Source organism: Ictalurus furcatus, chromosome 26 (genome assembly GCF_023375685.1).
Source record: "Ictalurus furcatus strain D&B chromosome 26, Billie_1.0, whole genome shotgun sequence".
NCBI lineage: Eukaryota > Metazoa > Chordata > Actinopteri > Siluriformes > Ictaluridae > Ictalurus > Ictalurus furcatus.
In genome coordinates this window covers 8,443,883-8,471,525 of record NC_071280.1, presented here as the reverse complement: position 1 = coordinate 8,471,525, position 27,643 = coordinate 8,443,883, and the positions used below count along the sequence as shown (strand labels likewise).

General features: G+C 40.1%; 1 protein-coding gene across 3 annotated transcripts in view; it reads right to left on the bottom strand.

Annotated features, from left to right (window-relative positions):
• Window positions 1-27,643, bottom strand: part of LOC128602246 (rho GTPase-activating protein 6) — a 132,341-nt gene that overhangs the window by 42,267 nt on the left and 62,431 nt on the right. The window contains exon 1 of one of the 3 annotated variants that reach the window (XM_053615933.1): window positions 274-1,521. The exons of the other annotated variants lie outside the window; for them this stretch is intronic. Coding sequence (XP_053471908.1) covers window positions 274-441 — 168 coding nt within the window. The 5' untranslated portion in view covers window positions 442-1,521. Of the gene's footprint in view, window positions 1-273; window positions 1,522-27,643 lie in introns of those variants that run through there. 3 annotated transcript variants of the gene reach the window in all.

The following is a 27,643-nucleotide window of genomic DNA, read 5'->3' as shown; positions in this document are numbered from 1 at the left end:
TAATAAAGCTCTATAACCGCTGCTGTGGGGAGCTCTTCATGTGAAAGACCAGAAACAGAAGACACGAGTCACGTTCTGCCTGAATAACTTTACTCCGTATAACACTAAGCAGAGATCAGAAAATCTATTCAGAAAATTAAAGAATGTCTTACACCTCTTAAACGTATCTCCTTAAAGATTCCACATGATTACCACCATGCACACCACCTGCACCTACAGCATCTTACATCACCATATTACACTTTCTCCTTCATCACTTTAATATGAACTCACGTCAGTTCCGTCTTCCACGCTGCATGAGTGTGGATGATGTGGGTCGGTTTTATCTTTTACAGCCAACGAGGACAAATCATGCAAAGCAAGACAAAAAGAGATGTGCGTTTCCATGGCTACGGATACACAGCCAAGTGTGTATGACGGGATCTCTACTAAGGTGTCCATGGCAACCACTTAGAGCTACAAAAACACTTAATTGTCCATCAGCAGTAAAGGACAGGTCACACAATGAGATCAGTGAGCTAAATTTGTACCAAGGAGCTAAAACATCTTTCTTCTTCTTCCCTTTTTTTCTCCATTTGCAGTATATCTAGATGTTACATTTGTTTATGCTGCTTGGTTACGTGGACACTTGTGGGGGTTGTGTTTGAAAAGTGAGGAAATGGAACTCACATGTGCTTGAGTCACAAGCTATTCTTAATTATCAGGCGCTCTTATGTATGAAGTTGGTGTCATAGCATGGATTCATCATTCATCATTCATCAACAGACAGTGGCATATACAGTGGCACTTGAAAGTTTGTGAAAGTTTTAGAATTTTCTATATTTCTGCATAAATAGGGATGGACTACATATCTGTGAGTGGCAAAAGTATATGAACCTTTGCTTTCAGCATCTGGTGTGACCCCCTTGTGCAGCAATAACTGCAACTAAACGTTTCCGGGAACTGTTGATCAGTCCTGCATATCGGCTTGGAGGAGTTTTAGCCCGTTCCTCAGTATAGAACGGCTTCAACTCTGCGATGTTGGTGGGTTTCCTCACATGAACTGCTTGCTTCAGGTCCTTCCACAACATTTCTACTGGATTAAGGTCAGGACTTTGAGTGAATCTTGAGATTCAGTTCATAGACAGATGTCCTGACATTTTCCTTTAGAGTTCACTGGTATAATTCAGAAATGATTGTTCCATCAATGATGGAAAGTCGTCCAGGCCCTGATGCAGCAAAACAGGCCACAACCACGATACTAACACCACCATGTTTCACAGAAAGTATAAGGTTCTTATGCTGGAATACAGTATTTTCCTTTCTCCAAACATAACACTTCTCATTTAAACCAAAAGTTCTATTTTGGTCTAATCCGTCCACAAAATATTTCTGGCTTGTCCACGTGATCTTTAGCAAACTGCTAGAGACGGGCGGCAATGTTCTTTTTGGAGAGCAGTGGATTTCTCCTTGCAACCCTGCCATGCACACCATTACTGTTCAGAGTTCTCCTGATGATGGACTCAATAACATTAGCCAATGTGAAAGAGGCCTTCAGTTGCTTAGAAGTTCCCCTGGGTTCCTTTGTGCCCTCGCAGACTGTTACATGTCTTGCTCTTGGAGTGATCTTTGTTGGTCTCCACTCCTGGGGAGGGTAACAATGGTCTTGAATTTCCTCCATTTGTACACAATCTGTCTGACTGTGGATTGGTGGAGTCCAAACTCTTTAGAGATGGTTTTGTAACCTTTTCCGACCTTTTCCTCAACAAATTTCTGAGGTGTTCAGAAATCTCCTTTGTTCTTGCCATGGTACACTTCCACAAACATGCGTTGTGAAGATCGGACTTTGATAGATCCCTGTTCTTTAAATAAAACAGGGCGCTCACACACAACTGGCTGTCATCCCACTGACTGAAAACACCTGACTCTAATTTCACCTTCAAATTAACTGCTAATCCTAGACGTTCGCATACTTTTGCCACTCAGATATGCAATATTGGATCATTTTCCTCAATAAATAAATGACCAAGTGCAATATTTTTGTCTCATTTGTTTAATTGGGTTCTCTTTGTCTACTTTTAGGACTGATAATGTTTTAGATCATATTTATGCAGATATATAGAAAATTCTAAAGGATTCACAAACTTTCAAGAACCACTGTACATAGCGTCGCAGATTCATATATGAAACTGTAGTTATATAATAAATATGGCATTCTATCTATGGACTTATATATATATATATATATATATATATATATATATATATATAAAAAATTCTCAACAAATGTTGTTTGTTAGAAAAAAAGTCTTTTAAATTCTAGCATTTGAGACACACCCTATTCACACAGTGGCATGAAGCCAACTATATCCAAATGAGAGCTACTTTGGAGAAGCACTTTCAAGCAATGATGTGAAACTTGCGCATTCTTTACATTCCCTTTTTATCTAGCTTGGGCCTACGCAGCACATGTCCAACACCCTGGCTGAAATACGAGCAGAACAACAGCTTGCGCTATGACGCAGAGGACATTTTTTTCTCCTCATAATTGAATTACAGCCCTGGCACGTCCACCACACACACACACACACACACACACACTCAGCTCTCCAAGACAGATCTCACATCTAAACCTGAGGAACACAGCATGAATCCAGCCTGACTGACATAACCATGCCGGGGATGGTGTGGTACGTGGACCATCGAACGTGACCTCTATCAGCTGTGAACGTGCAAGGGATCGATGAACCTGCATGGCTTTCAGACAAGGGCTCATATCACATCAGTACTGTATTTGATATCCATGATGTCATCATTTTTAGGTTTGGAAAAAGAAAAAAAAAGCACTAGCAAAAAATACTACCACATTTTCAAACTTATTATATATTTTGAGAAATTCAAGGATTTAACAAGGAAACCGAGGGAAAAGAGGGACACACTTTCAAAAAGGCAAGCGATATTATTTAAGAAATAAAACACTACAGGGGTTTATTTTCCTCATATATCAGTCCATACAGGGTTTTTTGGTGATTGTTGCTTGATTTTGCTGTGGCTGTGTTCAAAATTTTGTGTTGTTTTACTACTTGAATTGGTGAAATCGCAATTGAATTAAATTGTTACGCCATGATGTTTGTTGGTATATGAGACCTTATAGCTGTATGATGCACGTGAATTGAAGAGGGTTTTAGCTGAATGCGCGTTGTGATGATGTCACATCACACGTCTCTGCCCAAATCTACAGAAAATCTGCGGTAATTTTGAAAAATTGCAAGCTCCTCCGAATATCCTCAGAGTGTTGTATTCCTTGTATACCACAGCAATTTTCAATGAGTGCATTTAAAAAAAAAAAAATTCTTAATTAAAGAATGACACACCATACATTTGATCTATTTATGGTTACATTTAATGTCGTAGAACAAATTAGTTCCTATTATCAGTTATCACTTACATCATGACAGCTATAAATAAATCGCTTCCTTACTAGCCTTAATAAGAGAAGAAAAATGCAGCTTGTCATGTTGCTGAGAGGTACGGTCCTCTGTCCTAATGGTTCTCCTGTGGTGGAGCTCTGAATACTTAACAGCTTAAAAGCGCTGACACTGGAGACTTCTTATGAAAATGGTAAATAAATGTCCCCTTCATCATGTTAACAGTTTGTTAAAATAACAACACTTTTTTTTTAAATGGGCTTACAGCTCATGGAAATCTAAAATCCAGTATCTTATAATATTAGAATAAAGAATTTGTAATACAGAAATTAGCGAATTAACTCAAAACACCTGCAAAGGTTTCCTGAGGCTTTAATCTCTCAGTCTGGTTCAGTACACACAAACACGATCACAGGGAAGATGAGAGTAAATGTTGCATTTCATTTGGAAATCAAGGTTCCAGAGTCTGGAGGAAGAGTGGAGAGACACAGAATCCAAGCTGCTTGAAGTCCAGTGTGACGTTTCCACAGTCAGTGATGATTTGGGTTGCCAGGTCATCTGCTGGTGTTGGTCCACTGTGTTTTCTCAAGTCGAGAGTCGATGCAGCGTCTACCAGGAGATTTTAGAGCACTTCATGCTTCCATCTGCTGACGAGCTTTATGGAGATACTGATTTCCTTTTCCAGCAGGACTCAGCACCTGCCCACAGTGCCAAAACTACTAGTAACTGGTTTGCTGACCGTGGTATTACTGTGCTTGATTGTCCAGCTGACTCGCCTGACCCGAACCCCATAGAGAATCTATGAGAGACACCAGACCCGACAATACAGACGAGCTGAAGACCACTATCAAAGCAACCTGGGCTTCCAGAACACCTCAGCAGTGCCACAGGCTGATCGCCTCCATGCCACGCCGCACTGATGCAGTAATTCATGCAAAAGGATTAAAACCCTGACAGAGTATCAGTGCATAAATTAACATACTTTTCAGAAGGTCGACATTTCTGTATTATAAATTTTTTATTCTAATATTTTGAGATACTGGATTTTCGATTTCCACGAGCTGTAAGCCATAGTCGTCAAGATTAAAACAAAACAAACAAAAGGCTTGAAATATTTCACTTTATGTGTAATGAATCTACAATATATGAAAGTCCTACTTTTTGAATTAAATTACGGAAAGAAATCAACTTTTTTTTTATTTTTCCATGATATTTATACTGTATAGTATGTTATCCCGAAAATGAAATCAGCTATGCAAACAAAGTTTCTCTGTATGTATAAGGGCGATATATAACATGATGGCGACATGAGAACATCTGAAGCATTACATATTAAAAGTAAAAGTAGTGAGCAAACGTGGCACAGCACACACATCAATGCTGAAATCATGTTCTTGAAATCATGTCACAGAAACATCTGCTCCGTGCACAAGCACGTCGGCTCACAGAATTCTCCGTGGAGGATATCGAACTCGCACATCTGTGCCTGTGAGGTAAGACGTAAGGAACTCGAAGAGGAGCTGGGAAAGGGGCCTCCAGGATACTGAGTAACCCTGACCAATCTGCGCACGCTACAGAAGTTTAACAACATGCCAAACGCTCAATTTTAATCTTCCTGTACCCCTTTATTAATATACACGCGGAATGAAGTATATGAAGTGCGTCCAGCTGGAACATCATTTAACAATTAACAGCAGACAATCATGAGGCTGACAGCACTCCCGGCCCAGATTAATGCTCCCTCCACCTGCTGCTGCCGACCCATAATTCCCTGTCTGCGTGTCATTGTTGGGAGGATGTGAAGGAGAAAAGCCATCTATATTAGATTACAAAAAAAACATGTTTTGCCCTGAGAAAGAGAGAAAAATTTCGCTAAATAAGGAACTGACTCAGATATCAGGCTCTTACTGCATTACTGATACGTTTAAAACGTCTAAAAGGGGATGACAAATCCAGTCCCAGCGTGCTACTGTCCTGCACAGTCTCAAGCTCTTCGAAAGCTCTTTGATCATTAGCTCTTGAGCTGCATCAGACCTGGTTTAAACTCAATAAAAGTGGACATGATCTTCCAATTTAATTAACCTGAACGAGATTACATAACATAACAGGAAATTAATACGTGCAGACATGGCAACCAAGTTTTCACTTTTTTGCGTATTAATAATAAATAATAAACCGATTTAAAGACTAGGTGTAAAAAGATGGCTTGATGTAAAGTTTGAACACTTCCATTGCATCTGCAGGTCCTGCAAGGCCACACATGCTGCAATGATGTTACTGTGAGATAAACGCTTGCAGTGAAACAACACTCGAGTCCTGGAAAATGCATTTCAATCAGGCTTAAGTCATGGGGTTTTTTTTTGCTTGTGACTTCCTTGTTGTTAGACTTACGTTCAGACTTTGACTCTGACTCATATCACTTCGACACATCAACACGAACTTGTGCATACGGTATTATAGAGTTCTAACTGGATGAAAAATGAACAGAAGATAGAATCTCGTAACATTTAAGGTCATGAGCTGAAATGACTCGTGCTGCTGACTATGCAGCAGATTTTTTAGCAGTAATTATTTTGTCATAGGATCCATCCATCCATCCATCTTCTACCGCTTACTCCCTTTCAGGGTCACGGGGGAACCTGGAGCCTATCCCAGGGAGCATCGGGCACAAGGCGGGGCACACCCTGGACAGGGTGCCAGTATTTTGTCATAGGATGCTGTAAAAATGTAAAAAATTTTGCACTTCCGGTTCCATCGTCCCGAAGTCAACGGGTTTTTTGAATGGGTTTTTGGTTAAATGCCTGACATGAGGTCTGTGGTTAACACAAGCACAAGATATTTTCACGTTTTATCCTACGACATAAAATACATCAGTAATACCCCACTCGTGATTTTTAAAATATTTTTTTTTACATGTCTTGAAAATGGCGGTCGCTAACAAGTGGCTAAATGGGACTACAGAGGATGTTGGGGACAAACGTCATCACGCCGAACAGGAAAACTCATCTACGACAGTCTTGTTGTGTTTATACTCGTGCTCTTGCTAACTATTCCTACACAAACTTTCAAACTTGTACATTTATCAATTTATAGTATTTTCAAATTGTAGTGTTATAAAGCCTCGTAGCGGTGATGCGATCGAGGTGGAGACTACAGTACCTTTAGCTTTTTTACTCCTGGTGATTGTATTTAGGCTTCAAAATTCATTTGTGAAGATTATCTTGATGAACATAAACTTTTGTTGGCCACAGAGCTTATTTTCTGCAATAATCCCAAAGTCAATGGAAAAATCCTATTGGCTTTCTGTCGAGGGGAACCAGGGTGATGCTAACTTTCGAGTTGGCCTACAAAAATACGTCATTTCTGCTGCACCCTATTAAGGCGGTCATTAGTGAAAATAATAATAATAGTAATAATAATAATAATAATAATAATGTTTTAAAACCTTCGAATTAGTGGTGGAAACTTCCCCACCTCGCCTTCACTCATTCAGGACTTGACTTGGTTTCAACTTGAGTGGAGGCTTAGGGACCTGGATCAGATATGAGAGTGAGGTGACTCAAAATGTTCTTGAGAACTGCTGACTTAAGATTTGGCTTGGACTTAAGAGTAAGTAACTGCATTGTTATGAATCATACTACAACAACCTAGTCTTGACTTAGAGCATTCTAAAAAAAACTGAAAAAAAAAGTGTTCATTGGATTTACTTAATTCGAACGTGTACACTGGTTCCATGTGATTGAGCCAGTACTAACACTCTTTCTGAGACTCGAACTTGGGTGACTGAGGTCAATTTAATCCTATAGACATTTATTCCTGTCAGTGCCGACATCCTCTCAAGATTTCAGAACGTAATCGGTTTACGTTTTTGTGCTACGTGAAATGATCACGTTCGCGCGACATAATTCAATCTAGTAATTAGAAATTTGTTTCAATTAAGTTTGGTATAAGTAATGGCATCATGTTGTGATGAAATGTAATATTTTTGTGCAACTATACGTAATACGTTCTCTTAAATCTGACCGACCACACGTTCCAATTTCTTGAGTGTCCTTTAGGACCAGAAGGAGACACTAACCACTCACTGCCTAACTGACAAAACCCTTCATAATGACTTTCAAATAAAGATGAGTTGCTGTCGATTTTGAATTATATTTTGCGTCCAAAAAAACCCGAAATGTGTCACGACGTTCCAAAACTGATGGAAACTGGCGTATAGTATTGTGCACAAAAATGCAATTGGATTGGAGCCAGGTGGACCTTCAGGATTCTGAAGCTTGTGGCCAAAAAAAAGGGTATAAAAGTTAGCATCTGCTTCAGGACCTTGAGCTCTTTTGGTGAAAAATAAGATATAGATAAGATTTGATCAATAAAGGCTGAATCATTCCACTAAAATAACTCTCAAGGAGCAGTGTTAATCGCAATATGGTATATTTTTTATATTATATATATATATTTATATATACAATATAATATTGTATATGCAATAATAAGCCTACAATCTGGAAATCATTAATGAAGTTTAAAAAAGACTAAGCTAAATGACACTGTATCATTCTTCTAAATGAGCGGGAACAACTCACTTTATAGCAGAATTTACAGCCACTCTGAAACTTCACAGTGAACCCGATGCGTTTCCTGTCTGATAAAAAAAAAAAAAACCCAAGCATTTTTCTACATCCTCTCCATCTGTATCTCTCTTCATCTTTCTCCAGCCCTTCCCTCTCAACGTCTCTCGTTTTTTCTCCTCACGCGTTCCTCCTGCGACCGCTCTCTCTCCACACTAACGGAATGTGTGCAATCTTGCCTTGAATGCCTGATGGTAAATCCTTCGCTTTGGAAATCAGCACTGCAGTGAGTTTATGAAGCTTGTTAATGATTACAACATACAGCATTAAAAAAAAAAAGGTTTCAGGAGTTAGTCAGCAGGAAAGAATGGCAGAAACTCCGCTAGCTTTCCTGTCCAGTTCTTACCCCAGTCTCAGATACACATCGCGTCCCATTTTAACATTAGATTTTCTTCAGGAATCTTCACGAACGGAATTGAATTATAGTATGAACGACAAGAGAGGAAATACATTTCAAATGTTTTCTTGTTGTGTTTAACAAAGGGCAGGGCTTTCAGTTTGTGCAAGACCATGCAGAGTGATTTCAACAGCACATAATAACACCGATACAGTAGCTCTTACCAATTAGCCTTCAACATAAATATTAGCCAAACAAGCAGAACTACCATTACATTACAGCAGGTCCTGACAAATTCTGAATCATTAGTAATGAGCCACTATTATGTTCAGAACGGAGGATGAAAGACTATCACCTTGTGCAATCCATTCGCGATGAGGCTTGTGTCACATTTAATAAACAGATAGTCTTTCCCCGATGTGGGAGGGAAAACACGGCTTACGAAAACCTGAGCCATTGCCCCACACTGCAGGCAGCCTACCCAAACCAAATTGCTTAACAGCTGGAGTGGGGTTTTTTTTTTCCATCTTGGAGTGAAATCCAACCCAAATCCTAATCCTGTTTACCACCGCTACAGCACTCGAGTACAGATGACTCTTTTTATTTTTTTTCAGCAATGCAGCTTTCAGGATGCCTTTTTCTGCATTGTTAAACCTCTCAAATGATCAGCGTCTTATCCTTTACTGCTAGGAATCATTTCATAACGACAGTGAATGACAGATGTGAGTATGGACCTAGTCTTGCATGTACATTTATTCGTACAGAAGACGCTTTTATCCAAATGAGCACATACAAGCAAAGCGATATATCACGCGGAGAACAATACAAGTAGTGCTACAGTACCGTGCAAGAGTTGTAATTGAGTTCTAGAGGAGCAAAGTGCACAGAGAAGAGGTGTAAGAGCCAGAGTACGTTTTTTTGTTTAATAATGCAGGGTTGGAATTTTAGGGGTTAGTTACGTGCTCACGGAAGAGGTGGGTCTTTAGCTGTTTTTTGAAGATGGTGAGAGATTCTGCGGTCCGGATTGAGGCTGGAAGTTCATTCCACCGCTGAGGGACAGTTCGTTTGAAGGTTCTGGAAAGGGACCTTGAGCCACGCTGAGCTGGCTTCAGAAACTCCTCCCACAAGCTCAGCGTGTCTGATATCTTTTCTACACTTTTCTGGCCACGAGCTTCAGGAGCTTGAAGGTTGCTGATCTAATTTGCTTTCCACATTTTTGAACAGGTTTTTCAGAAAAACAAACAGCTACTGGATCGAACATCTCCATGGCATCTTTAAACGTTATCGGTTTTGTTTAAAACGGTTAGCGGCAAGTAAATGAAATAATCTCACATTAATCACATTTTTGCCCACAGACTACAGGTTGTTTGCCATATTTGGTGATAAAATGTAGTATTCCATGGAATGTATCTAAAATTAGTAAAATTCCTTGCTTACAAAGGTCCAGATACGAAGTCAGCATGATGACAGCAACAACAGCTAGCTTTTAATGCTTAACCATCAGTGTTTAGTTCATAGCTACAGTATAAATAAAACACATCAGTTTCATGCGGTTACAGTTGAGGTCATATATATCTTGCAGAATCTTGTGCAAGTCGTCCTGTTCAAAAGTTTACACCTCCCTGGCTCATAATGTATGGTGTTGCCTTCTTGAGCATCAGTGAATGTTTGCACCTTTTGTAAAAGTCGTGTACGAGTCCCTCAGTCATCCTCAGTGTGAAAAGATGGATCTGAACATCATAGAGCCGCTGTTCGAAAGGGCTCAGATATGCAGAAGATGCTCTAAAAGTAAAGAATGTGCAGGACCTGGAGGATTTTTCTGAAGAACAGTGGGCAGTTTAACTGCTCAGGACAAAACAAGGGACTCGTGAAGAACTCTCACAAAACATAAAAACCATCGTGGATCATCCAGGTAACGACACGCAGGATTAACAATCAAGCGTACGTAAACGTTTGAACTGGTTCATTTGTGTAAATTCAGTTATTATTGTGTCTTTTTAACTATATGTAAACATGTGTTATGGGAAATAGCTTATTCAGGGCAGGACTAAATAAAAACAACATGCATTTTTTTATGATCTCTTTTATTTTATTTCTTTTTTTATCATTAACATTTTGCAGATTCTGCAAGGTGTACGTAAACTTATGACCTCAACTGTATGTTTTGTTTTTACAGTGGTGAGTCATGTAGGGCTGGGCGATATGGACTTAAAACTATAATCACGATATTTTGTGGTGTTTATTGCGATAACGATATCAGTCACGATATAAATATAGAACCGTTCACCACTGTTTTTATCTACAAGTGATAGCTGCGATCTTGAGATCCTCAGAAACACAAACACTGATCTAAAAGTAAAACTGATTTTCTGAAAGCAAACCAGATCCAGATTGTAGAGGTGCAGTAGCTCCTCGTTTAGCGATGAACTCCTCCTCAGCTTCACGTCCGGGAAGACTAATACTTATTGCGAGGAGAATTTCTACCGCTGTATCGCAAACGATAAGATCACCCATCCCTAGTGTCATGTTAAATTTTTTCACTAGCGCCAGGGAACTTGAAATGGAGAATCAATGTACTTCTCTGTAAACACTGTTTAAAAATAACCACCCCACTAATTCGATAAATGCTGCAACAGATCATCTGCTACAACAGCCGCGATGGTTTGTTTGGCTGAGAAAAACCGGAGCCACCGAATTTTTTCCATACGTTGATTGGATCTGCTGCAGCATTTCTTGAGTTCTCAGTTCAATCCATTGGAATACTTTCCAAGGGTCACATCCAGACCAGGTCCACCAATTGATGAGCCCTGTACTAGACTATAGCGATAAGGTTAAACCTTATATAGCTAAATGCATTGTAATTATATTACCTTTTTTAAAAATTCTTTTTAGGATCATCCTCAGTTTGAATTGTTTCTTCACACATGATGGTGTACATGATGATGCCTCAGTAAAGTGACTTGGGACGAATTTGACCACTTACCATGATTACGGAAGGATATTGTGGAGATTGCATTATGGTCTGGTTTAATGCTCAGCTTATAGAGAGAGAAAATGAACCTCTCTACTATGGGCAGAGGAAATCTGTACGGAAGCAAAGAATATTACACAGAAATATGTCCCACTGTAGATATGCAGAAAAGAGCCTATTAAGAACATGAGCAGAAAAGCAGGAAAAGCCAACCCTATCTCAAGCAATATTACAATAAAAGACAAAGAAGATTGATTTTAGTGACTGTTTTTTGCATTTACCAATAGCTTACTTGGAAAGAAATCCAAACAATCAAACTGCAAATCTAGTCAAATGAATGACCGACACTCACGCACGGCTCAGGAAAAAGAGCAAAGAGCACGCAAACCCGTAAAAACCAAAAAGCCGGACAAAGACCAAAAACATCCAATAGCACGCTGGAATTCTGCTTTTCTCCGCTGTCTTACATACTCTCTCACACGCATGCAGGCACGCATTAGTCTATCATGTTTCAAAGAAAACTCGCTTCTCCCACCTTTCCCATCCAACGTGAAGCGAGATTAGAGATTGATTGTAGATGGCTTGAGCTTTTTCAGATCCTCCACAGCCGAATAAAAGGACTGCTTCTTTTCATCCTAACCTTTAATCATGACCAGCACTCTCCCTAGCAGGAAACACAGTCCAATAACAACTCTTTTCCTTTCGCAGTGGACTTTCATTTGATTATTAAACACCGTGACACAGTAATAAAAAAAAAACAACCTCTGTGGTCATGGATTACTTCACTAAGTAAAAGGCTTGTAAATGGAAGCTGTTATCAGACGTACAAAAGCCTGGGGTCACTGTTTTTTTTTTTTGCTTGTTTTTTAGCATGTATTCATGTCTTAGCTTAAAGTTGCCATTACTACAAAATTTGTTAACACAGCACTTTCAGTACCTTTGGCGAGACTTACATTTATGGCGGTTACAGTTTCGGTGTATGGCTGGACGGTCACTTCACTGTTTTTTGTGGGTTTTTCCATCCATCCATCCATCTTCGATACCGCTTTATCCTTTTCAGGGTCACGGGGAAACCTGGAGCCTATCCCAGGGAGCATCGGGTTGTGGGTTTTATTTCAAAACATAAAATATCTACCTGTTCACTTTCTACCCATCAAGTTCCCTACTCCAGTGGTTCTCATCCCTTTTGTGTCTGGCTCCAATTCCCTAAAAATGTAGATTAGATTTCACAACCACCTCCCTCTGGACACCCTATGAATCACACAGCAACCTCCGTTTCCCTGTGCAGGGGGTGTGGACTACACTGAAAATCGGTTGTGCAATCCGCTATTGTCGTAAAGCTGTTGCCCTGCTAGCTCTGCTGAAAGCCCTAGCATGTTCGTAACACAGAGGCATTGCTGACCAGAGCTAAACAAAGCAACTGTCTAATTTTTGGTTAAACAGTGCTGCACACTGCTCTTAATGGCCATAATGAACTTTCTTTTACTTTCACACTATCCGTTGTTACAGAGATGAGGATGGGTTCCCTTCTGAGTCTGGTTCCGCTCAAGGTTTCTTCCTCATATCATCACCACCGTCGCCACTGGCTCGCTCAATTGCGATTAATCCACACACTTAAAATCTGTATCCTGTGATTATATATTTCTGTAAAGTTGCTTTGAGACAATGTCCATTGTTAAAAGCGCTATACAAATAAAACTGAATTGAATTGAACTGAATTTATTTATTTTTTTGCCTCAGTTTATGCAAACGATGTGACAATGTAAGAGAACGGACAGAAATGACATTCTCAAAAATTAGAAAAGGAAAAAAAAAAAACGATTCGGGGAGTTTGTTTGGTTCGCTTTTGTTTCATCTCTTACTTGTATATTTTTAAATGATTAATACCATGATACCCTGAAACGTGATATTTTTAGACTAGGTTAACATCCTGTGAAAATTTCAAACTGTAACACCTCTAAGTGACATTACAGCTCAGCTAAACTGACACAAAGACTATGTTTACAAGGACAGCAGTAATCTAATTATTGACCTTACTCTGAGTAAGATAATAATGTGATTAAGGTGTTTACATGAGTCGCTTTAGAATACTCCTGTCATGTTCCCGTTTTACATGTTATAGAACATAATAAGATTAACGGCACGCGTCATTACGTCACCGCGCCACGCCGTCCGACGTCCCTCCAGAATTTCACGTATCGACATACAGTTCGTCTTCGTTATGGTACCGTATACAGTTTTGGGTGTTTTTATTTTAAATTTGTACGAACGCTTCAAGTGCGGTTAATTATTTGTCGTGCTGTACGTGCAAATAGACGACCGCTTGAAGCCGTGGGCTGCGTCCCAAACCGTGTACTTACCGTCTATATAGTAGCCGAGATACATGTATTTCGCCTATAGTAAGTACGCGGTTTGGGACGCAGCCGTGCTCTCGTTTGCCGTAAAACGGTTGAGCGCTGCCGTGTGTGTACGTGCCCTGTCGCACAATTCGGTGAAAACTCTCACACGACGTTAATAGTGTGATTAAGGTGTGTACATGTCTGTAATACACGTCCATAATGTGACTAAAACAGGAATACTCCACGCGTCTTAATTCCATTTGTGTTTACTTCGAGTATGACCTTAATCGGATTAAGGTCATTAAAAATCGCTGTTCAGGGTAGCTTCTTAATCAGAATATTGTCTTAATCGGGTTAATATTGGATTATTGTTGTCCATGTAAGCGTACTGAGTAAAAGAAACCTTTTTAGCACAGAACATCTGGGCCTTCTAGCTAACTTAGCTAACGTTAGGGATAACCAAACTTGTAATATAGTTGTACATTCTGACAAGTTACTTGCAAAAGTGTTGAAAATATAACAATGCAAATGAAGACCTCAATCTCACCCCTATAGTGGTCTAGCAAAGCTTAGATAATGTTACTAATGAATGATCTCTTGGCTATGATGGTAAAATTTGCCTACTGTTAAGTATATTGCTGATGATATGAGAATGTAAATTGAGAGCCGGATGCTAGCAGGCAAGATTGTGGCTAATGTTGTGGATTAACAAAATAGTTTTGATTACTGTTAAACTGCTCACTGAGAATATGCCTCTGCAAATCGAGACTCTGATACTGAAATCCCACTCGTGTACCTATGCTAAACGGGACTTCATTTACCAGAAGTTTGCTAGCTGGCTAGCTTACTTAGCCACAGTTAGTAGTGCTAGGCGTGCTTGGATGACCATACTAAAATTGCTTAGTCATGTTTATTTTAATTCATGTTCATTTAAAGGATCTTTGTGGTGTTTTAAGCTTGCATAATATTAGACGTGTAACAGAACAGTTTTATTTTTCGTTTTAAAATCCTGTATTACCTCACATGTTGTGAGAACTTTAGCTTCTTTTTCTTTCTTGTTTTACACGCTACATTACATGATAATTACATTACTGGTCATTAGTTTCCTTCAAACTCACTGAGAATGATCTTAATCTAAAATAAGTCAATGTAAAAACAATGAATCACGGGAAAGAAGCAGAAATAGGCTACGCCGGTAACTGATAACTGTTTTTCCACCTAATAAATGACAAAACTGGGTTTCGCATCACCGCTACTAAAAAAACAGCAGTACTATCACAAATGCTAGCAGGGTATGTCGACCATTGAGAACAAGCTCCGCCCAGTACAAGCCTGAAAAAGGAAGAGGAACATGAAAAATAAAGTGAACAAAAGAGAGCATGTCTATCGTGAATGGCAGTAAGGAAAGAAGGTGCATCGGGCTATCAAGTCTTTCATCTTGTGGTAAAAATTCCTGCTCATATGTCTTGCACAAAATTTTACTTCCCGATAGCATCACATGCATTCAATCAGGCGCCTCAGTACCTAGATGTGAGATATGATCAATATCGTTTCAAATAGCTGGCATACTTTGCAAATATTGTAAAACAGTAACTTTTTTTTTTTTTTTTACCTTACATTATATAATAAGTAAGGATGTGGTTTTGATTTACAACACAGGATGTGTGGCATTATCCAAAAGGTATGCCGTGTGTGAATCAGACGTCGATCTGACGATAAACCCTGCACATGGCTGAAATCTAAGCTGCACTCCCAAGAGGTACATTAAGCCACGCATATGTTTGCATAAATCTTTGTGTGAGAACCAGCGAGCTCAATTATGCTCCATGCAAAACAATAAAGTGGAGAGTGTTGGCAAGTTAAAGATAAGGATGCAGCCTGGTACTGCACTGCAGATCAACCGAATGTTACGCTGCTTTTCTCGACACTATAAAATCTCCAGGACTGAACTGGAATGAACTGGAATGTGTAACCCAGTTGTGACTCTGTAAATTTTTGTGCGGGCAAAAGGGCAACTTTTTGATAGGGGCTGGTCCCTTCCCATGTGTTGTTTTTCTGCCCCATTCCTTCGCTATTAGACCAAACCGAATTCTCCCACATGCAGCTGTCTATTAAGACTGCGCTACTTTCTATTCTGCTCCATTTTCCGAGTACCAACTATGATGGAAGTCGCAGATGAGCCAGCTGAATCTGTAATGATTACTTTACAACATGGCAGACTATTGAACCAGGCACATGGACCTCTGGTATTCTTCCTGTGACCTAACTGACAACGCGGTTGAATGGTCTATGCATACCGAGCAATCAGAAGTTCATAACATAGGAATATCAATAGGACGGTTTCACGGCTTCACTTATGGAACTGAAACTTTTAGCTTTTTCTACTTTTAATCAGAGGGGCTGCTAACTACCAGATAATGTTTGCCCATTGCAATTCTTCATTTGGTTTGTCAGATTCCCATTTATAATCGGAGTGACACAATTGTGTTGGTTGTAGTCCTCACCACAGGAAGTAGCCAATCTTGAGAGCTAATCTCATAGTTCATACAATTGCCTATGCTTAAGGCATTACTTCAGCACACTGAGTAGCAAGATTAATCAAAACTGATCTACATGCACACGAGACGATTCAAACTGATTTACATCCGCTTGATTAAATCATAGTTGCGCGGTGGTGCAACAGTTCCATGAATCCTGGATTAAGCTTAAGCTTGAGTTACAGTCTCCTTGTGTCTGCCTGGATTCTCTGGTTTTCTCCCACCTCCAAAAAATAAAAAAACATTGGACAGGGAATTGGCTGCACTACATTGCTCTTAGGTTCTCAGAATAATGGTAATGGCATCCCATCCAGGGTGTAATCCTGCCTCGAGCCCATTCTTTCTATTGGAGCTACTGCGGGCCTGACCACGGTTAAAGTGGTTACTGAAGATGAATAAACCACGTCAGGATGTCTGAGACACATTTTAGCGAAGTTACGCCAAAGTAAATGCATCAGCATCTCCAAGACTTAACGGACAACCCCAAATCCTCCTAAAACATTAAGCGCAAGATGTAAGATGATTGGGTGTTCTGAGCAGCTTTGCATATAACATCAATTGCATCAATGCAAGTGTTATTTCGCCACATTTAGGTGTTAAAACGTTGTTAAAATACTTGTGATTATAGTATTATAAGCATACGATCATGCATGAAAGCATGAAAGGGGCAAAAGTATGCAAAAGTAAGATTCCCACGACTTCTTCTTCTCAGTGTCCTCATGCAAGATGATGGTAGGAGACATCTTGATGAGACAGAACCCTATACATCACTTTGGAGCATCTGCACACTGTCACCAAACCCCATCCTGTCTTGCATCCCCTGTTGACCTTGGCAGGGGAAAGATTGAAGTGCTGAGCTCCAGTGCAATTCACCCCATATTTTCTTAGACAAAGCCCCTCCAAATCAAACTCGCCTCTTCCTGAAAGTCAGACGCAGTCCCCAAAAGTGAACTTCGCCTGGTAAGAATTCCCATGAAAGGCGTGAGAGGAAGAACTTCACGTCGCTCCAGAGAATTGTTTGGTCAGTGTCTTTAGTTCAAGTGCCATCATGAGCGGTGAGATAAGATATCATGAAGGCTTTTCACACCAGCATGAAGGCAAATAGGGGTTTTATTCATTGAACGTGTGTTCTCACAGCATTAAGTATCATGAATGGTTTAGTTAGGCGACCAGTCAATTTCTGCTCTCGGAAGATATTTCAATAACCAAAACTCACAGTAGAGGACTGCATTCCTGCGGTAATCCCACAGTGCCCATGGGACCACACTAAGGCTTTTGCAGTGCGGGACTAAATGTAAGAGTTCTGCACTAGACAATGCGCATACAGGCTATAATTATGCATGATCAAGAAAAGAAGAAAAAAAAAACCACAACTACAACAAAACAAAATGCATAAACTGCAGGAGAAGATTCCAAGCTTTATGGGAAAAATCAGTCCTGCACAGATGTCTAATGAACAGAATCAAACCTTTAACCAACTGCAGCGAAAACCTTGAGATTTTCTGTTAAAGTCCATCAACTCCATGAGCTCTGCTAATCTTATTCGCATACAGTGGCAAGGTCTCCTGCTTCGCAATTAGCTCATTAACTTATTGCGTTTGAAAGTCTTTTAAAGTGACCCAATTGCTATAGTTCACTACAGCCACTCATGTTATAGCTAATTAAGAAGATAACTCGGTGGTGTTATCAGGTGGTTTCAAACAGTTGGTGGTAACCACGGTATTGTGGCAACAGTTTCAAACAGTTGTCCGCTTACTAAGTGAACGTCGTAGTTTCACACTGATGCGTTTATTCACAGGAGAACGATGATAACGTCGCACGGTCAGAGAAACATTGATCCTCATCCTATACCAGAATATCATAGTTAAGGTGAGATCAGATGTTGAGAGACAATAGCATGCTTCATGGTCTAGTGGACCCTCTTAGACTGGAGACAACTGTTCACATGAGATGCACTAGAGATTGTGGAAGGATGGAAAGGAAAGCTTGGATAGGAAGACTAGCTTCTCTGCATTATCTGTTGACCTGGGCCTGACCAACCTTATTGACTTGTGAGTCTCGAGGTGCAGTGGAAATAAGTGACAACATGTTAGACAGATGAATGCTGGACGTCCTACTCTGGCTTTACAAAATGCAAAACTGCTGAATGATTTGCCTAGACACAGACCTTTCTTATAGATTCTGTAGTGGACCTTCTTCCTTTCCGTTGCATATTTGTATCCAAACTTACGCAGATCCTCAAAAGGGAGAAAGACAGACCGTAACTGATACTGGAATCAAGAGTTTTGTGTAATTGTGTCTTTTTTTTTCTTTTCTTCTGTGCCCTTTGAAAAGCCTCAAAATTGATAGCTGTTATAGTTTCAGAACTCCAGTTGCATGATCACCCAGTTTAGGACCCTTTACGGTCATAGTGTTTGGCTTTGTTCTGTTTTGCAACAAGAACGTTGGAGATTCCATACAGTGCCTTGCATTGATTTTAACTCCCACATTTTGTAGTGGTACAACCTGGAACTAAAATGAATTTAAATAGGATTTATTATATGTCATCAATCTACACATCATTATTTACCGATGGAAAAAAACAACAACAACAACAACAACAACAAACATAAAGTATTTTGTATTACATAAGTATTCACCACATCGCATTCTGGGGCAAGCAGCTGCCATCAGATGTCACATAATTAGTTGAACAGAGTCCACCAGTGTGCGTTTAAAGTGTCACATGATCTTAATATAAATACACGTGTTCCTGGAAGACCCCAGAAACCTTTTCAAACAAACAGCATTGTGAGAACTAAAGAGCTGTCAAAACATGCCTGGGACAAAGTTCAAATTAGGGGAAAAGCACCAATCAGGGTTGCGTTATAAAAAAAAAAACCTCTATCCCAACTTCCAACAGAACACCATTAGATCCATTATTAAAACTGGAAACGACAAGGCACAACGGTGACTCCGCCTAGAGGAGGCTGTCCACCAAAGGTCAGTGTCCAGGTGAGGAAGACATTACTCAGAGAAGCAAACAAGTGGCCAAGCACAACTCAGAAGCAGCCTGAGACCCAAGAGGGTGGATACTTATACAACCAACAAATTCAAATTATCATTAGTGTCACAATAAAAACGATTTTGATGATATATTTATAGCACGTGTTTTCCAGATCGGCGGAACCAAAAGTCTAGCCTAAACCTTCAGAAGCAGACACTTGAGCAGTCCTCACCAAATCAAATACAGATCTCTTTCTGTGGTGAAAGGTTTTGTGCAAAGCCCAGCTTGCTCTCAACAACAGTGTTATAATTCACGCTTCTTACTGCAACTACAATATGCTGCCCATGAATGCACCAGTCCCTAGGACACACACAGACGTACTGTATACGCACGGCCAACGAGTAGAAAGTGCCCCATTCCATTACTCTATAACATACACACTCATATGCAGGTTATTCAATAAATCATCCATATGCAAGCCTGCTCATGGAACAATCCGTGGGCATCCTGGCACCATTCCAGCCGCTAAGTGGTAAGACTGTTTTGTGTCATGTAATGCTGATCTACTTAACATGACGATGTTGAGCTCGTGAGGAGGTTTTTGGGGGGTTTCTTTTTTTTTTTTGCATACAATCTCACTTAAGGTCCTTCCTTACATGAAAAAAGGTCTGCGAGACAAGGAAGAAGGTTAACTATCTGCAGAGCTGTGTTTGATCTTCTTCATGGTCAGCACGAGGATGTGGTTTTAGTCGAAGGCTTTAACTGTTTATCATTAACTAAACAACTATTTGCGATATTCAACTCCACATTCGACTTGCGTTAAGCAGAACAGGCATTCCTTCTACATCCACTTCCCCATTCGTGTACGTTTCCATCCAGAAATGTTACATTTATAATAACTTGTTAGACCACGAGATGCGCCAATGAGAGAGAAACATCCTGCTCCGTGTTAAAACACGAGGCATGGCCGGCCGTATGGTATTTGACCCCGATGGACTTGGTATTTGACCTCTTGACACCAGGACGCTGGGCTTTCTATAATTAAAAAGCCACAGAAAGGCCTAATAAAACACTTCTTTAAGGTTAAGCATTGTAAATACACGGGCGGTTTAATCTCATCGCTGGTATTTGAATAACGAAGTCTGTCTTGCTTGTTAAAATATTTACAGAAAAGTCTATAAAAGCGCACGGCGTGCACGTTTTACAGATGTGCTGAGAGCTCGCGGACGTTAAGCAGCTCTGGACGGTGCTAGGGCTCGACAGCAGATGTACCGCAGCAGACAAATAGGTTCGAACGCGTAGCATCGTACCAATTAGGACGTGGCCGATGAACCAAAATTAAGGTTGTACTGATTTTCGGCATGCCAAAAAAAAAAAAAAAAAGAGTAGATGATATCTTTATAAATGTTGGATATTTTGGACGACAACCAAACGCACTGTTCACCTATATAAAGCGATTTCTGTGTGTTTATCGTGCAATCATGCTCTCTTGCATGAATGTGGTATCACTGAGATAACACTGCTGCACTGAAACCTGAATAAACTCTGCCTTACATCTTAATACAGTTATATATATCTATATCTATATCTATATCTATATATATATATATATAACTGTATTAAGATGTAAGAGTTTATTCAGTTTATTTATAGAGTCTATTTTATATATATATATATATATATATATATATATATATATATATATATATATATATATATATATATAATTTGGAGGACAATTTAAACAACACTTTAATCAGGACCAAATTTTCCAAAGTCATCTTAAACTGGCATAGCGAGTTTCGCTCTGAAAGATCTCTCAAGAGGTTAAGATAATCTTAAAATCAGAGCCAGGACTGTTTCTCCCTTGTGATTGGGATCACAGTTACAATACAAGGTGCCACTCATTGGAGTGTTTAGACTTTCCAAATGGTTGACGTGATACAATTAGAGCTAATGTTTCCAAGTGCTTTCGTACCTTATTGCGCCGAACTCCGAGCCATTACGCGTAATGCAATTACATGTGAGTGCGAGTGTTTTAAGCTACATCAGACAAGCATTAGGGTTACTCTTATTCTCAATCACGGACATCTCAGCGCCTAACAAGGAAACATTCTTTCTGGCTTGGGTTGGCCTGTTTGCAGAATGAGCGGCAGAGAAAAGTAAACACCCTCAGGCACGGGGCGCGCGAGTCTTAAAGGTTGTAAAGACACGTGCTGTGATGCGCCGAAGATATTTGCAAACAAAAGAGATCCTAACTGAGCAAGAGAAGGAATTTGCGACTTGTCGTTGCCGGCAGACCTTTCGACCGGGGTGGCACATTGCTGAGGAGCATGTTTGAGCAGGAATGTCTCCCTTGTGTGGCTTTTACATCAATCAAGAGAATCTTTACACTGGAATATTCCAAAAAATACTGTTGGTTTAAAATCTCAACATGGATGATTAGATGGATAACGTGCAGACAGTATGGCTTTCCGTAAATTACAGTACGTTGCCTGCTAATGTTATTCCCAATATGCAGCCTCAACTAGGTAATACAGGAGGAAAATGCAGCTCATACACTTGCGTGTGTGATATGAGGGAAATATTGGTTAAACTTGGGCTACTGGTAAAAATGTTTTAGAAATACACTGACTAAGAGCCATTTGGTGGAAGTGGCCAGTGTCGCGCTTCCACGACGGGTCCATCTTGGCATTCCTCTTCCCTTCTAAGGCATTGCATGTATAAACCATAACCAAATGTGAAATGGCAGCAGATAAAGTGGATAAAGTGGAGGCTAATCCGTTGAGATATCGAAGCTGAGGGAGATGGTATGCCTCTAACGTCATTGCAAGGAAAAAAACCCTGACTACAAGATGAATTGAAAGTTTATGCTCTGGCAACCTAAGAGCAAGCACGCACTTACTCACTACCCCCTCCTTCTTTTTCGCCGTCTCTGCCTCTTTCTGTCTCCCTCCGAGCGGTAACCAGGAATCCAGGGTATTTGCACAGCGTGATGCCAGAAAACTGACAAAATTAAGTATTTTGTTGACACAAGCCCAAGCTTATGTGAATATAATCCACTGATCAGAGAGAACTCCTGATGTCATGATCCAACGCTTAAGTGTAGCACCTGAAGGCACAGTCGGAATGCCGCAAAGTTCAGACATTTACACACAGCAATGATTCATTCATCATTCGTTCGTTCGTTCGTCTTCAGTAGGTCTGGGTTATAGTGGATCCTGAGCCTATCCCGGGAACACTGGGCTCGAGGTGGGAATACGTCCTGGATGGGATGTTCGTTGCAGGACACCAAGCACCCACACACTCATTCACACAGAGGGGCAATTTTGAGTAGTCAGTCCACCTGTAGCATGTTTTTAGGAGGTAGGAGGAAAGCTAGGAATGCAGGAGGAAACCTACAGGGGCATGACAGGGACATGCAAACCCTGGAGATGTGAGTCGACAACTCCACCCACTATGCCACCGAGGTAAATACGTTCACAATAAATTTTTGGACAAATGGGCAACAATGGTACATTCTGCATATCTCCATATGTCGAAAATTCTGCTTGCTTTTCCTTATTATGAAATAAAGAAGAATTTGTCCCTCATTTGCATGTCAGTGGGTGGCGACTTTTCAACAGCTGATGCCCTTTAAATGCACCAATTGCATGGCAAGGTAACGCTGCAATATGTTTCTTACCCACAATTCATCTCCTCATTCATATAGTGGTGGTTCATGTCATTGTTATATACCGTATATATTATTCAAGTTGTGCCATTTTTAGGGTTTTGCTTCCTAATTATAGTCCCATCAAAATGTACGTTTGAACAGAATTACACGTATTTGTAATGCCCTTTAGTTTAATCAGATTAGTTCAGGTCATAACTACATCGCCATGGTTAAATCTTGTACTGTTCAGGGATGTGACCGCACTTTGACCCCACCGTCTCTCACCACTGATCCGATGCAGCTTATAAAGAAAGCAGGAGGATACATCAACACGGCCTGTCTCGGCATGTGTGCCGGGCATTTTTCTCCAACTGATCAGAGATACAAAAAAAAAACAAAAAAAACCTTTATTCGTAATGTCAGAGAAGATAGCACGTCAAACACTTCTCAGACAAAAAGTCGATTGAATGGTGCAACATTATTTTTGCCATGTGTATGATTATGTTTTAGCAGCTAAATTAATTCAAGCAAAAACACAGGCTGGATTCCAAATGGCTCCCTACTCCCATTAAAAGTGCACTATAATTACAACGAACAATGTTACATGGAAGCTGTTTGAGATTTAGCCTTTGCATTTCCAGCTTGCATTTCCCACCACCACTGTTCCCATGGCAATGAAAACCGTGCTCAAGTTGTGGTTCTATTCCTGTCGTTGGTTTGTTACCCGATTGTGTTCACCTGTTTCGTGTTAGTCCTTGATTAGTTTTGACCCTCTTTTGTCACTGTTTATTGCAAAGTCTCATCATGCACTTAGTAATTTCACCTCGAAACTATGGGTTGTGAGTTCTGAATATTGTTTTACTTCATGGTTTTGACCCTCACCTGTTTCTGATTATGGATTATCCCTATCTAACTTGTTTGTTTTGACCCTTACCTGTTTCTAATTATGGAATATCCCATAGGGTTTTGACCCCTCCTACAGACTCACTCTCACTGCACGTTACAGTGTGTTGCGATGCAGACAACAAAGCGCCTTTTCAGATAATCAGCACCTCTCTCAGGATTGACTTAGCGGGAGATTTACTCAGTTATCTGTGCTATTTCAGGACCTATGCTGATATGTGTTTGTGATGTCGCGTCAAACAGTTTTAACGTTAACTGCCCCTCTCTCTTTTTTGCGCCTGCCTACACGTACACACACTTGGGGCTGTCCCCTACAGCTTACTTTTTCAAGTCTCCTGAAAGGGTGGAGACTAACAGAACTTAAGGGTGGACATAATCCTTGACATAATCCTGACTGGATCCTGGCCTGAGCTGCACCAATATGCTCCATTTTCCAGGTAATTTTAAAATGATGTCCATGTCCATTAAAATGAGTTACACGTGAAGACGTGAATATTTTTAAGACGATACACAAGGGATACAACATGATGGATCATGCTGTTACAAGTAAAACAACATCACCATACGTACACCCTTTATATGGAGGATTATCCATGCAACTCGTTGTGTAAATGGTTACTATAGAAGCAGTAACCTATTAGAAGAAGCATGCTCATGCGTATAAACCTTGCAGCTTGGACTACTGTCAGGACTGCGGTTAATAATAAAATAAACGAAAACCTTCTGAACAATCAGAATCAAGCTTTCTGCAGAGCGAAATGTGGCTGAAGGTTATGCAACTGTTTATCTGTGAGAACTGCCTAAAATGCAGAACATGACCTTATAGAGTGTGATTAGAAACAAGTTATGAGTACAGTTAAGGGGTTTGGGACACTGCATTCGTTCAGCATGAGACACCAGCTTTCAAAATGTTCCGAAATGTGATGGAGAGGGGTGAAAAGATACACGATGTTCCTTTTCCTCCTCCCACAAGGCTCTGTGGCTCACTTGCACTGTCTTCCATATTCCTGCTTCTTTTTTTTTTTTTTTTTTTTTTTTTTTTGAAGGATTTAAAACAAATACAAGGATTTTCCATGGATGTTGAAAATATATGAAAAGCCTCGACTGCTGAAGCGCATCATGTCGGAATTGCAGTAATTACAAACTTTTGATTCATGAAAAAAAAAAAAAAAAGGATTGTTTTTCCAGTTGGGAACGGTGCATCTTCTGAAATTTTCTTGATTTTACAGAGGATGGTGTCATTTGAAAAAATGGAACAATGACAGTGGCCTCCACAACTGAAGTAATTAGTAGAGAGAATTTAACTCTTTATGTCTAGCACCAGGGAGGACACGGTGGCTTGCCCCGGACCTCCAGGGAAAGGGGTTCGAATCCCGCCTCCACATACACACGGACCTCGCATGTTCTCCACCTTCTTCGGGAGTTTCCTCTGGGTACTCTGGTTTCCTCCCCAGTCCAAAGACATGCACTGTAGGCTGATTGCCCTGCCCTGTACCACCAGTTCTCTGGGACAGGCTCAATTCTCCCCCATATAAGCAGATACGCGGTATGGAAAATGGACAGATGTCTGGATGGATGCCTAGCACCATTCCCATCGAGCAAGCTCTTTCCTTTAATCATTTTCTTTCATTGGCCGCAGATTACCTCGTATAGTTTACTTTACTACCTTAGCGTGTTGCGCGCACTTCCACGGAAACGTCTCATTTCCAAGTTTGACGGCATGAACAGCGTTGAGAAGACTCTCCAAGCCTTCATCTCATAATTACAGTAATTCTGTAATATGAAACGAACACATCATAACCTTTACACACCCTCCATAACTTTATGTACAAGTCGGGTTTTCAAAATGATAATAATTCCCGTACTTTGCTTCTGCGGAAAAATAAATAAATAAATAAAATCCTAACGTGTACTACGTGAAGCCCTACGAAAAAGCTTTTCTCTATCAGAGACCTCTTTCAAATGCTATGAATCTTTAATTATCCAACAAACCCTTGAGCAACCTTTTTAAACCCCATAAGAGTGTCGTGTTGAAAAGCTTTTGAAACGCATGATAATTTCTGATCCACTGTTGACACCTTTCACTGAAACTACTTTTGGCCAATTGCTTGTGTGTTCCCACTTGAATCAAAACACTCATAATAATGCCAAATTATCAAAACAATCCAAAACAATGTTGTCAAGGACTTTGTTGACTCCAGCTCTCCAAGTGCATACCACTATGTTCTGCATCTTTTCAATAGCAGCCCTGACAGCGCTGTTGCATAACAACAACTTGTTATTACATTAAGCTAGATCTAAAAAAGAAAAAAAAAAGAAAAAAAACAGCCGAGAACTCGAGATGCACTGCAATTACAATTACACCCTTTCTTTCATGACTGACTGGAGCACCTTTGATGTGTTATCTCGTGTTGGAGGCCATGCTATCATGTTTTCTCTCCTGTGTGGTTGGTGTTGGACTTTCATAGTGCTGTCACAGGCCAGATCAGGTGGCATGGATAATGCTTCCCAATGCAGAAAAAAATAATAATAAAGCTCTGGAATGGACGTTCTCATGTTCGCCAAACGGTGCTAACAGCTCCCGAACACGTAACACACATAAAAGTTACTGTGCACACAGGCTTGTGTGTTCAAACCCACACTATTTATTTGTAACCTACTTTCCTTTCCATTTTCCTCCAAACAAAGATTTCAAACTCAGCAGAAAGACACAAAGTCCTTCAGCAATGACATCTAGATAGGAGAACACTGAGCAAGTCAAGCACAAGATCATAACAAAGCAAGTCAACTCTATAAACATACTTGGATAGGGTTTGCGGATTATCAATTTGATTACAAAAGCTGTTTACTCAAGGTGACTCGGTGCACGATTTATCAGAAATATTATTTACCTTCCAGACTTAAAAAAAAAAAAATAACACGCTGCGAGACTTAAAGAGCTCGCATCTGTCTCGGTCCGAGTGCAGCGCGGCTTCAGAAAGGAACTCCTCGTTGAGTATTAAGGAGAAAAACAGCAGAATGGTCAACACTGAACACGATATTACAATATGATATACTCATTATGACTCACAGTCCTATAAGCAAGTCAAACATTTTGCCTAATAATCCATGGAAATCTGTAAATCAAGGTTTAGAATATAATGTGGATTTAAAATGCATGGTATGAATCGAAGTGTCTCTATATTAATCATTTAAACTGTCCAAATATGAAATACCAGATCATACACTAAGTACATTCAAAGAAACACGTCGCACTGGTTTGATGTGGTTAACAAAATACCTCCACGGCTATTCAAAATGGCCGCTGAGAGAAATCAATGTTTATGTACAACAAAGCATGAAAAAGTCCTATCTATAGACAAAACTGTATTCTTTAAAATCAATTAAGCATCATTCATGGTCCTTTTTAAAGGAATCTAACCGCTTCTACAGTTTATTGTTTCTCATTTAAAAGGTACCATAAGACTGACATGAGCCCACATCACAGGAACAAGAGCTTCAGCAATAAAAAGAAACAAGGTTAATGTAAATAATCACCAGGTCACCAAGAAGGATCAAGGTTCAGACAGAAGTCTTGTTTTTCTAGGTTCAGGATTTTTGAGTATACATTTGACAAAACCGGTGTGGCTTTAAATATCAGGACTGCCAGAAAGCCACCACTGGGCACCAACATTTGCAGTAAGCAATTTAATATTATAGTTATGATCTCTATACTCGACTTAACATCGAGGGGTTTTTTTAAACTCATTTGGCTGTCCCTTTTATCCAAAAACGTCTTATAGTCGAGACAGTTGAAAGTTAAGGGCCTAGCTCAAGGGCTCAATTATCCTAGTGTCTTAATCACCGAGCCACCGATGTTTGTCCATCCATCCATTTTCCA